We start from the raw sequence: 12,149 nt of genomic DNA, 5'->3' as shown, positions 1-12,149 counted from the left end.
AGGTCTTCATGTGTTTTCTGTTGTTGTTGCTTTTGCAAAACCTTTCATTGATACTACTATGCATCGCTGAGCATTGTTTTTCCATTTTTTTCTTTTCGGCTTCCAGTTCAGTTATTTGGTGCTATATAAATAAATAAATGATGATGATGATGATACTTTATTTCATTATAATATTTTTGGAGTTTTTGATTTTTCCTCTGGAGAATAAGTTTTTCTTCTTTCTGTTGTATGTCCTGTTGCTCCTTCTCTTGAAGCAACTCTTGATTTTGGAGCAGTGTTTCATTCAGAGTTATTTGGAGCATTTTGTATTTTTCCTCCATGTCTTCAAGTTTACATTGCATTTCTTCCTCTTTTATGTCCTGCTGATCTTTCTCTTGAACAAACGCTTTATTTCTCTGCAGTGTTTTATCGAGCCTTATTTGCAGCACTCTGCATTTTTCTTCCATGTCTTCAAGCTTGGAGTCCATTTCTTTCTGTTTTATGTCCAGTTGCTTCTTCTCTTGAAGCAACGGTTGATTTTTGTGCAGTGTTTTATTTATTATGCTTTACATGCAGCGCTCTGTATTTTTCCTCCATGCCTTGGAGTTTGCACTGCATGTCTCTTGGCTCGATGTCCTGCTGTTCTCTCTCTTGGAGGATCTCTTTATTTTTTTCCAGAGCTTCATCGAGCCTTACTTGCAAGTCTTCGTTGTGTTTCTTGATGTTATGAAGCTTGCAAACCATTTCTTTATGTTGTATGTTGCTTTTTCTTACATTGTACTGTGAGTTACAGTCATGCATACTGCAGCCCAACTGTGGTGTTCCTGCAGCTAGAAAAACTACCTTAAGCTCCAAACACAGTCTATTAACTGTATTTGAAGCTGGCTTAAAGGCGGCAGGGTGGAGAGTGTGTGGAGAACACAAAGAAGGGAGGTTCAACCGGGGCCTGCAGCTTACACATGCCTTGCAGGTTAATCTGGCTGTGTATGGTCTTTGCTTCCTGCTGAGATGACGACTTGCTGTTTAAAATCAGTAGCTTATTGTTTAAAACAAAAGAAAAAAAACTTGGCTGCCTACATTTTTCTGCTAAGCGAAGCGTATCATCTAAATCAGGAGTTAGTTGGATTGCTAAGCAGCTGGAGCTGGTTGGATCTTTGGGGCTGAATTTTCATGCTCTTCGCACACATTATATTTCCTTCAACTTCAAGAAACTCAGTGGTTTTTTCAGGTGTTTTTTTTACATTATAAGCTTTGATTATATTTTAATTTTACACTTTTAATGAAGATGTTATGACAGCTGGAACAAAGAAAAAGGAAAAGGAGCTGTTGTTCTTGGTTCTGGGTTTAAGGTATCTGTAGGAATGGGAATCAGAACTAACATGAGTACTCAGTGACATAACTGTAGTTAAAAAGCAAGCCATTGCCATTTCCCTGTACATCTGACCACATTTGAATTTAATTATCCTTCTCCTCAATGATACAGAATCATACCACTTTAAGCAGTGTCATTGGTTTATGTGGTAGGTACCATTACTAAGCAACCATGTAACTTGCTGTAACTAACAACCATGTAACTAACTAATCAATGGCGGCATCTCTTCTTATACATATTTCTTTTTTTATATATTCAATATATTTTCTCTCTGAGTAATACTATAAACAAATATTAATACTTCTAATACTTTTTCACTCTTTTTCACTCTAATACTTTTTTTATTCATGTGATGCATGACAAACTGTAGAGTGAACTCTTTGTTCTCCTGATCAAATGTCATGCTGAAAGATTGGAAACTGAAATATTAAGCAGCTGAAATGCCAAGCAAAGTTCACAAATGATGAAACGTTTTTATTTAAACTGGTCTTTATTGAAAATTCTCAGAGGAGCACCTTTTATTTTTTATTTTAATCTTTATTTAACCAGGTTATTCCCATTGAAATTAAAGGTCTCTTTTACAAGGGAGACCTGGCCTTAAAAGTTACACAAACCAGCCTTTATTATACCAACATATTATATATAAAGATTACTTCTTCAGTATTAGTTGGGCTAAAGAGACACAATCACAACTGCCTAGAAGATCTAAAAAGGAACTATAGTTTACAGCACAATTCCTTATTAAGCAACATACACCCACCAGAAACTTTTAGGTACACTTTGATCCCACTGGGCAGAACCACCTTTAGCAGATGGATACACTGTGGTCACGAAAGGAAGGAAATGGTCAGCAACAGCTGTCAGGTAGGCTGTGCGGTATAAACAATGTGTGCCAAGAAAATATCCCCACATCGCCACCAGCCTTAATATAACCCTTAAAATTCTAATCCTACCGTCTGAATATTGCCACAGAAACTCAGACTCTTCAGACCAGAGAACATTTTTCCATTCTTCTGTTGTCCAATTTTGGTGAGCCATATGAATTTGTGGCATCAGGTTCCCGTTGTCAGCTGACAGTAGTGGTACCTGGTGTGGTTTCCTGGGTGTAATGGTTCAACATGTCATCCTTTTCTGTGCCTTGTTGTAACGACTGGTTATTTAAGTTACTGTTTCCTTCCTATTGGCTCAAAGCAGTCTGCCCATTCTCTTTTGACCTCTGGCATCAGAAGTTTTTTCAGACCATTCTCTGTGAAGAGATGGTTGTTTGAGACAATCCCAGTAGATCAGCAGTTTGTAAAATATTCTGACCAGCTTGTCTAGCACCAATTTTTTGCCACTTTCAAAGTCACTTAAATGTTCATTCTGATGCTCAGATTGAACGTCAGCAGGTCATCTTGATCATGTCTGCACGTTTAAATGAGTTGCTGTTACATGACTGGCTGATTAGAGGTAGTGGGTGTACCTAACAAAGTGGCTGGTGAGAATGTTAACCTGAGACCCTGCATCATCAATTTGCGTATTTCATTTTGCTGTTCTGCACCTTATTCTTCATTCTGCTCAGCTGTGTTTTATACATTGTTAAGCTGTGTTGACTTTATTGTATTGTGCTGTAAAATGACCTGATTATCCCAATATTAGGACTTGATAAAAAAAAAAGTATGTAACAGCTTTGTAATAAAGTAACAACTCCCTGCTCAAAGAGAAAACTTAGTTTATGTCCAACTAATCAAAAATAACAAGGCAAAATTACAAATTGCATCCCAAACATGAACCTGGGTCTCAGGAAGTTATCTCATGTGTTCGCTATAAATATTTCAGATTTGTGTGATAAATATTGTGTGACATAAAGAATCACTGATTAAATAACCCTGTTTAACGAGGCACATATCATATTGAAGTTGACAACAGTATTGTCCCTGCTCCGTCCGAACAGCCGATCTGCCTCTTTTTGGAAGACTGGAACTCGTTCTGGATTTCCAGAAAGGTTTTGTTCTTGGTTTCAGGGACAACAAGGAAGATATATATTATCACCAAGCAGCAGATAACCAAGAACACCAGGAAACAGTACTGCTTCAGTCCGAGCTGTAAAAAATAAAACAAGTGAGTGGAACATTTCCAAGTACAACATCGAGGTTTAAATGTTCATTTTAAATGCAAGAAAAGGCGATAAAATATTCCAAAATGATCATAGATCCTCAACCATTTGAACACCTACCACAATGAAGGGGAAGACCAGGCCAATGAAGAAGAAACTGGACCAGTTCACTGACCCTGCAAGCATGTACGCTGCAGGGCGCGAGTTTTGCGTGAACAGCTCAGTTGTTAAGATGTTAGTCACGCCACCTTCATGGGGGGAAGACACAGAAGAAATCCCTGTTACAGCTGATGTGCAGACGCAGCTGATGATGCACATGCTTCGGTGAAAGAAAGAACATTTTTACCTGGTCCTAAGCCAAAACTTAAGATGAAAGCAAAAACACAGACCATGCTGAGGTATGGAACAACTGGGCTCGCCTCCTGAGAACAAGGAAGTTGTGCAAAAGAAACGTTATAGCACAGGTAGGGACATGCCTTAACCTCTGTGTGGCGTTCAGGTCTGTTGGACCCGTTTTCAGTATTTACCAAAAGAAAAAATATGTAATTTTGATTGTTTCTTCAGACTTTTTGCCTTTGGCTCATTTTCTGCAAAGAATGCATACAATAAAACTTCATAGAGCAACCCTGCAACCCCCATATTAAGCATGTGTGTTCAGGTGTGTTTTTAGTGTGTATGCGTTTGTGCTCCTGCTTTTCCTGCACATTTTAACCTCTGGGTTGTGGGAACCACAATGTAGTTTCTCACGCTCCATCCCAGGCTGCATATCGAGGGTGGGGCACAACAAATACAAATAGCTTGACCTTTGTGGCTGCGTATTGGTCATGAACTCATTCTATGCTTAGCACTTTTAGATGAGTCAGTTTTGGAAGATGATGCAGAGAAACTGTTGAGTTTTATCAGATGTGATGGTGCAGACAGGAAGGAACGACGGGACAGACTCAAACTCTGCAGTGACAACTCTAGCCTTTAGCACACAGGTCACTCGCTGTCAGGTGAGCACTCTGACAGTGCTCACCTGACAGAGTCTGACAGTAAGCACGAGGCTGACCTTTAGTCATCTCCAAAATAAGCTTACCAGCGGCCAACACAGGGAGAAATATGGATGCCAAAAATGGTTAAATTGCATAATTTACTTGTCCAAGGACTGAAACACCTCCATATGTGATGCAACCAGGGTAACGAAAGCATAAACACCACACAGGGCTTAAACCCTTAAATATCTCTTTTTAAAAAGATTTCTTGGCCTGACGATAATTACCTGAAAAGTTAGGGTCAGCGTGAATAAAACGCAGCAGATAGCCATCAGTGTGTATCCTCCCATGATGAGTACTTTCCTTCCCAGACGGTCAATGAGCATACCCTGTGAGACACACAGCATGTCACAAGACCAGAAAGACTCCAGGCAAACATCTCTTTTGAGGATTACTCTGATCCATTTCATGTTCTATTTCCAGCCATCTTACACAAACGTCTTGAAATTCTTTTCTATTTTTCTTCCTGATGGTTTATTTTTTATAATCTGACCGCCTCTGACAGTTCATCGCTTGGAAGCGATATTTGAAAGGTCTCATCTTGTGATTTTAAGATTGCTGTAAGTGTCATAGAGGATCATTATTTCTATGTTTGCTGAAACAAAAAGAAAAATTTGAAACTAAAGTTCAAGCATTTTCCAGTTAAGATAGATTATAAATACAAGTATGCACAACTAAAGCCATTTCACACATAAACTCTGAACAGTGTCAGGAGCTGGACTTGGTCACATGAGACACATGACACCCGGGAGAAGATAGTTCACTTCAGATGTGCTGTCTCACCTGGCAAAACTCAGCTTGCTTCAGGAGATCCTGCCTCCTCGGTAGAGTAAGCCGAAGTTATTGCACTGCAAAGCTGAGGTCTATTGTGACTTATTTTTTAACAAATGATAGTCCTGAGTGGGCTTGCATGAAATCTTATAGTCTAAAACTCCCTTGTATTCATAATCTGACTCAGTAAAAATAATTGTAAAAGTATATTAATATTAGAACCATTACACACATTGTTTTGGGTTTACCAGTTGGATTCTTTGTCACATATTAGTCCAGTAATGGGTAAGCAGTCCTTCACCCCAGGAAAAGCAAATGTTACTTTTAAAGGCTTTGGGCTTAAAAAGTGTAAGATCTGTATCTTCTAACCTCTGACGTCATCATGCATTATGAATAAGTGAGGCATACATTTAGTCTATAAAGAAAACTTGTCTGTAAACAAGAAGAAGTTTTATAAGAGTAAATTTCACTTCACAGACCACCACAAGCACCCCAAGCAATAGCAATGACAAAGAAATTCGTAGAAAAAAAATGTCACATTAGAGTTTTATGATATTTGTATATCCTGAGTTAAACTGGAAGCAGAGATCTCATAAAAAGGACTTCAAGTCAGCTTATGCTTTGAGTCATACTTATAAGGTGAATACACTCAGATTAACACACAATAACTGTGTAGGGCAGGGATGATGCATACAGCTCACTTTGATCTTAAATGGGTCAGAGCAGTAAAACTACACAATAAATGTGTAAAATTACAGAAAAAGCTCTGGTGGTTCATGTCATGTAATTAAAACATATCTAGTTTTCATTTTTGCGGGCATTTCTATAGTAGGTAGTGAAAAAACAGGAACTTTCTTGTTATTTAATTGTTTATCTATTGAGCCAATTCTGGCCCCCGGGCCTTATGTTTGGCACCCTCAGTGTAAAGGGACTGGAATTTTTTTTGAAGTCAGAGTTAGGTAAAAAATGATCCCAAAATACATTCATCTACACTTAAATCTATTGAGTTTATTGGGTTTTTAGAACATATCTGTGTAAATATAAAAAAACTAGTGAAGGTCTACAATAAAGAGATGTCTTTATGAATGGAAATACAGAAGGCTGACAACGAGGCGCAAACCACTGGTTACACTCAAGAACAGGAAGAAGATTGGACATGTACAGTACTGAAATAGATTCTTTGGGTAGATGAAACACAGAAGCCCAACTGATTGGAAGAGAAAAGCATGGCGAAGGAGAAAATCTGCTCGTGATCTGAAGCATGAAATCTGTCAGACATGGTGGAGGCCTAATGCATAGGCATGCATGGCTGAACAGCATTATAATGTTTACTGGTTATGTGACTGCTGATAGAAGTAGCACAATGACACCAGAAGTTTGCACAGCTATAATTTCTGTTAAAATGGATGATGATCCAAAGCATACTGCAAAGAGTTTGTCTGAGGCAAATAAATGGGATATCCTTCAATGACCAAGCCAGTCACCTGATTTCAATCCACCAGAGCATGATTTTTTAGTTCTTAAATAAAAAACTGAATGAAGACCCACAAACTAGCAGCGACTGAAGATGGATGCAGTAAAAGCCGGGGGAACATCTCAAGGGAGGAGATCTGGTGATGTCTGTGGGTTCTAAACTTCAAGCAGTTGCAGTGGATTTTCATCCAAATACTAAAAACAATACTTGAAAATACATGACGAGAAACTCATACTTACACATGTTAAAGCGGTGATGCATTCACAGGCACCAGTGCCGACAGTGGCGTATGGTATCTTATCACTGGGAATACCAGACTGTTTGAACACGTAACCTGCGTAGAAGTAAATCTACAGGGAGTGTAGAAAACAAATAAAGGAACAAACACAAAACCATAACTTTCAGTTCTTTGGAAACTCCTTTTTGATCTTTGTGTGAACTTTTTAAAGTGGTCGTACGTACAGCATTGATGCCGTTCAGCTGTTGTGCAGCGTTGAGCACCATGATGGTGAGAACCTGCCAGCGTAAAGAGCGATCAGCAAAGAGCTCCCAGGGTTTCTTGGCCTGTAAACCTGATAAGCTATTCCTCTCCTTCTCAATATCCTCTTGTTCACTGTCACAATCACCTATACCGTGCAGCTGCTTCAGGGCTGCAGACACATAAGACACACAGGACTTCAAGTTATTGCGCTTCCTTCATATCTGACTAATCTGCGGTGGCTGTTTTGGGGGGGGTGGGGGTGTCCTGTCAGAAGGTTTCCAGAAATTCATCACATGCTTGAAATGAAAAGATAAATGTTTCTGCCTCTGGTTATTTCTGCCAAAGGGTAGTCTTTATACATTTTTTTATTTACGCTGTCACATGCACTAAGTCGTCTTTCCTGGAAGAACACAATTCCCTGCGATCTGAAATGGAAGGAACGGTGCAGCTGTTTTACCTTTCTTACAACCCTCTTCATCCCCTTTGTCGATGAGCAGATAGCGTGGGCTCTCAGGGAACCAGGGCAGGATCAGGAGCTGCAGAAAAGCTGGGATACAGGTGGTGGAGAGCAGGATGGGCCAGTACTCCTCTTTCCCCAGGAGCTCTCTGTATAATTGTACAAGGACTTCAGCTTGATATTTTCTTTGAAGGGATGTAGCATTGGAACTGTGTGAAAAGTTCTTCTTCTTAATGTGTTTATTCATCACCTGAGGCCAATCACTTGTCCGGTAAAGATCCCCCCAGTAATGAAAATTGAGGTTCCCATTCCCATAGCACCACGCAGGGAAGTCGGAGCTATTTCTCCCAAATATAGAGGTTGAACACAAATGGCAATGCCTATAAAAATATTTAAAAGACATTTCAGAAGGTTTTCATGCAGCATCATTATTAGCCATTATTAACTGGACATCTAATTCATGTATCTGTGTTTCTCCAAGATTTAGAAACAAAACATTTAAGTGTTCCTGATGTACTCACCTGCATTTAATCCAGAGATGAAACGTCCGATGATGAGTAATTCAAATAACCCTGTAGGATAACTCAGACCCATCAGCAAAGCAGCCAGGAGTGCAAATATGTTATTGGTCAGCAGTGTCCCTTTTCTGGAAAGAAAAAATGAATCCCATTATTTATAAAAGAGAAGACAATTTTTCATTAAAAAAAAAACAAAAACATGTCCATACCTTCCGACCCTCACAGACAATGTTCCACCAATCAGTGCCCCTATAAGTCCTCCTAAAGTGAATATGGACACGATAGTGGACCAGAGGAGGGTGAGACCATCATCTGATATTTGAGTTTGGTAACGCTCGCTCCAGGTTTGGTTGATGAAATCTTGCACATACTGGAGAGAAAAGAAGAAAATTGAACACAAACACTGTTTTTTATCAACACGAGTGCAAAGCAATGTCTAAATACTGCCACTACTCTTATTATCAGTCTACTTTTTTGTCACTGAATAACATCACTGTACTTGGCGATCATTAGACCGCCTGTGCTTGTTAGAACAAATTATGTGTTATGTGTTTGTGTGTGCGTGTTCTCTAATACCAGAATAACAAAAACAGTGACTGTAGTCCACGTGTTACTAAGTTTGCCCTCAGACCGTGTTTTGATCATTTAGATCAATAGTTATGGAAAAAGTCCAGTGAGAGGCAGCAGAATTATTACCGCTGTGGGTGCATTGATGACAGATATATTATATCCATACTGAAAGGTCCCCCCGATGCCAGCAGCACACACAGCCAGCAGAAGTGATTTGTTTGGAAGCTGCAAACAGAAAAACAGACCCACAAACAAAAGTGTTTCAATATCATCTTGGACAGAAAGCTGCGTCCCACCATGCTGCCAAACGTACTTTTATTTTTCAAAACCCTTAATCCATTACAATCCACTTACCTTTGGCCGCCTTCTATCTTTGGTTGCTTTAGCTAGAAGAGGCTGATATTCATTCTTGTATTCTTTTGGCATGTTTTATATTTTGCTTAAAGTCCTGGATTCTTTGAGGGAGAGCAGAATATCAGAGTATCCTTCCCGCAGGAGCTTGCATCCAACAGGAAACTTAAAGCGGATGGGGGGATGAGTTTATGCCGGGGATAATACAATTGATCTGTTGTCAGAAAGTGTCCTTAGGGTGTGGGGAATTGGCTAAATTATTCCATGTTTATTCAAAGTTCATGGCGCACTAACTGAATCAATTACTTTCACATAAAAGAAGAAAAGTATTTCAGGATCCACACATAGGGGAGTTACATAGCATTATGATTTTGGTCTACCGAAAACATGTTTCACAAAGAGTAGCACAATGTGCACCTATTTTAATATATTTTGGTTTCTTTTCTTTTTTCTGTTTTTAAAGACTTGCATAGCTCACAGGTTTGATGCCATGGAAGTGTGATGCATGCCTACAGGCAGAATGCAGTACCACATTCACATTTTAAAAGGCTGAGAAAAAAAATCCATAGTTATGCCGTAACATATGTCCTAGGCTATACGCTCAGCAGTAAAGATGCTATGTGCGGACTCCCCCTATAGTTCAAGTATAGAAAAGCAGTTGGTGAAGTTTTTTGAATAACTGCAGCCGCTGGATGGATTAACTGTGGAGAGCAATCTGGGCCGGCCATGGTGCAAAGTTTTGTGGCTGCTGTCTTTTCCATCATAAGGACTCCAGTCTCCGTCAGAGGAGGGATGCCCGGAAATGTTTATAAAGGGCAATTCATTAGCAGTTTAATAAAGTTGATAATAAATATTCATAATTTAAGACATTCTGTATACAACAATCCGAACTGCAGTTATAATACATATCAATACCAAGTACTTTAAACGGATTTTTGTCAACCTGGCAACCCAAAACCACGCGCTTTTAGAATTTAAATATTTATTTAGGATTTATTTTAGGATTTAAAATATAAATGACATTTATTTAGGATTAAAATTATTAAACTACGAATTACAGCTCGCATCCTCCACAGACACTAGCTACGTTTTATTTCATGTGAATTTAACGTTTTTCTTCACGACTTTGCCTCGTGACTGGCTCTCTTTAGTCATTTGAGGAAAGACGTCTGAACCCAGGAATTATTAAAAAAAAACAAACGAACAAAAAACAAGAAAAACAAAAAGAAACAAAAAACCCTGCAAATATTCTAAAATAATTTCTTTTATTTTATTTCTTTCTTTATTCTTTTTTTTCTTTCTAACAGCCCTCATTGGTTCCAAACCCATGTATGACTCACCTCTTTCCTTGATTCCGCACGTCCCTCATCCGCGTTCATTTTGAAAGCTGCCGTAAAATTATGCTCGCAGAAACCATTTACAAAGACTAAATTTTGCACTTGAATCCAAGTTCTGACAAAGTAGCAGCCTACTGTAAGGTGCAGCACATGACCTCGGCTCAGCGTAGAGGCTGATTAAGAGGTTGAGGCACATTCCTGCTGCATGGTGAAGCTTGCTCTCGGGTAAAAGATGCTTGTTAACCCAAATATTAAAATAATATTCACTTTGTGTTACACACTTCACACTTACAGCTTGTTTCAACTGTCATGTGACTTTTTTTTTTAGTTTGGTTCATGTATTGTGGTCACGAGAAAAAAAATAGTACAATAGGTTCTCACTATATTCAAAGATGATAACACAAATGTATTGTTCAGGTAGCAGAAGATGTCATCTGCTAATTTGTAGTTCCATAAAATTGGATTCTATTTTCCATGGATGACTGCCTCCTAGGTAAATACATATTTGGGTTTGAATTACTTTGGATAAAAGTGATAAAACAAATAATTTCAAAACGTTGACACTGATTTTATTTCCAAGGTCGCTGCGCTCTTAAATTTGTAAATCATTCAAAGAGTTCTGTAGCTTACCACAAAAAAACAAAAAACGTTTTAATCCCGTGAGAACTTTTGAGACTCTAAAAATGGAAATCTCAAATAGAGTTAACAGTGGATATTTTTTTCAAAATGTACAGCTCAGCTTTAGTTTCAGTCTGTAGTGATGATTTGTTGATTAACGTTAAAACAGAGACAGAAAAAAAAGGAATACTCTCGTGTGACACAGCTTAAAGCTTATTCAAATAAAACCCACTGAAGTTACTTGTAGTACAAAACAAATAAAAAAAAGTTTAATCTTTGATAAATATGGTCATTATACTGACCACATTTATGAAACAATGACGCAAAAGATCATTCATTCAGCTGATGCTGTGACAGCGCTGTTTCCACAAAGTTTTTACCATTTCGTTGTACATGTACAATGACAATAAAGGGCGATTCTATTCTATATATTCAATGGACATTCTATTGCACCAGCTCCACTCTATACTACAGACGCAGCAGAGCACAGTCTCCCTCAGGCTGATCTATTCAGGACACAAAAAACGTGTCATTTTTACTGTTTATGAAAAATGTATAAAAACTTGTAAAACTTGTATGATGCTTAACAAGGAGGTGCAGCAGGTAGAGTTACAAACTAAAAGGTCAATGTTTGATCCCTGGGTCCTTCAGTCAGCTTGTTGAAGTATCCTACTGAACCCCAAACTGTCCCCTCATTGGAGTGTGAATGTGTGCAAGGCATGGAATAAAGTGGTGCATGAATGTGAGCACTCTATCTGAGTGCTCAGTTAGGTAAAAGTGTGATATAAGTACCAGTCCATGAAAAATGGACTGGAGGGAAACCCCTAACCTCATCACTTGACTTAAACTTTTTGATAAAGATAGGGGTGAATCAGGTGACCCTCAACCATTCCTTAGTTATGCTGCTATAAGGTCAGACTGCTTATACCTTTGATACACTGAGCATTTCTTCTTCACTTTTCATTCCCCAGGTGTTCATACACTACTGCATGCCATTGAATTGTGTGTTTTATCCCCCATAATCTGTGTTTTGTCCTGTCTCCCCGTACCCTCTTTGTCTTTTCTCTTTACCCTTACTCTGAGTTGGTTGCA

At 38.7% G+C, this 12,149-nt stretch overlaps 1 protein-coding gene across 1 annotated transcript; it reads right to left on the bottom strand.

Moving 5' to 3' along the window:
* Positions 1–3,074: 3,074 nt before the first annotated feature.
* slc2a11b (solute carrier family 2 member 11b) lies at positions 3,075–9,177 on the bottom strand. Its single transcript, XM_005722231.1, has 12 exons — positions 9,106–9,177; positions 8,878–8,976; positions 8,391–8,551; positions 8,185–8,309; positions 7,914–8,043; positions 7,664–7,812; positions 7,188–7,375; positions 6,965–7,075; positions 4,708–4,809; positions 3,793–3,868; positions 3,567–3,694; positions 3,075–3,433 (listed from the first exon to the last, which is right to left on the bottom strand). The coding sequence occupies exons 1-12, from the start codon at positions 9,175–9,177 to the stop codon at positions 3,239–3,241; spliced, it is 1,536 nt and encodes a 511-aa protein (XP_005722288.1). The 3' UTR covers positions 3,075–3,238.
* Between the last annotated feature and the right edge of the window lie 2,972 nt (positions 9,178–12,149).

The sequence above is a fragment of the Pundamilia nyererei genome, unplaced genomic scaffold, assembly GCF_000239375.1.
Source record: "Pundamilia nyererei isolate P.nyererei 1_Seehausen unplaced genomic scaffold, PunNye1.0 scaffold00006, whole genome shotgun sequence".
Taxonomy (NCBI): domain Eukaryota; kingdom Metazoa; phylum Chordata; class Actinopteri; order Cichliformes; family Cichlidae; genus Pundamilia; species Pundamilia nyererei.
The sequence above is the reverse complement of the archived record's forward strand: the minus strand, read 5'-3'. Positions and strand labels throughout refer to the sequence as shown.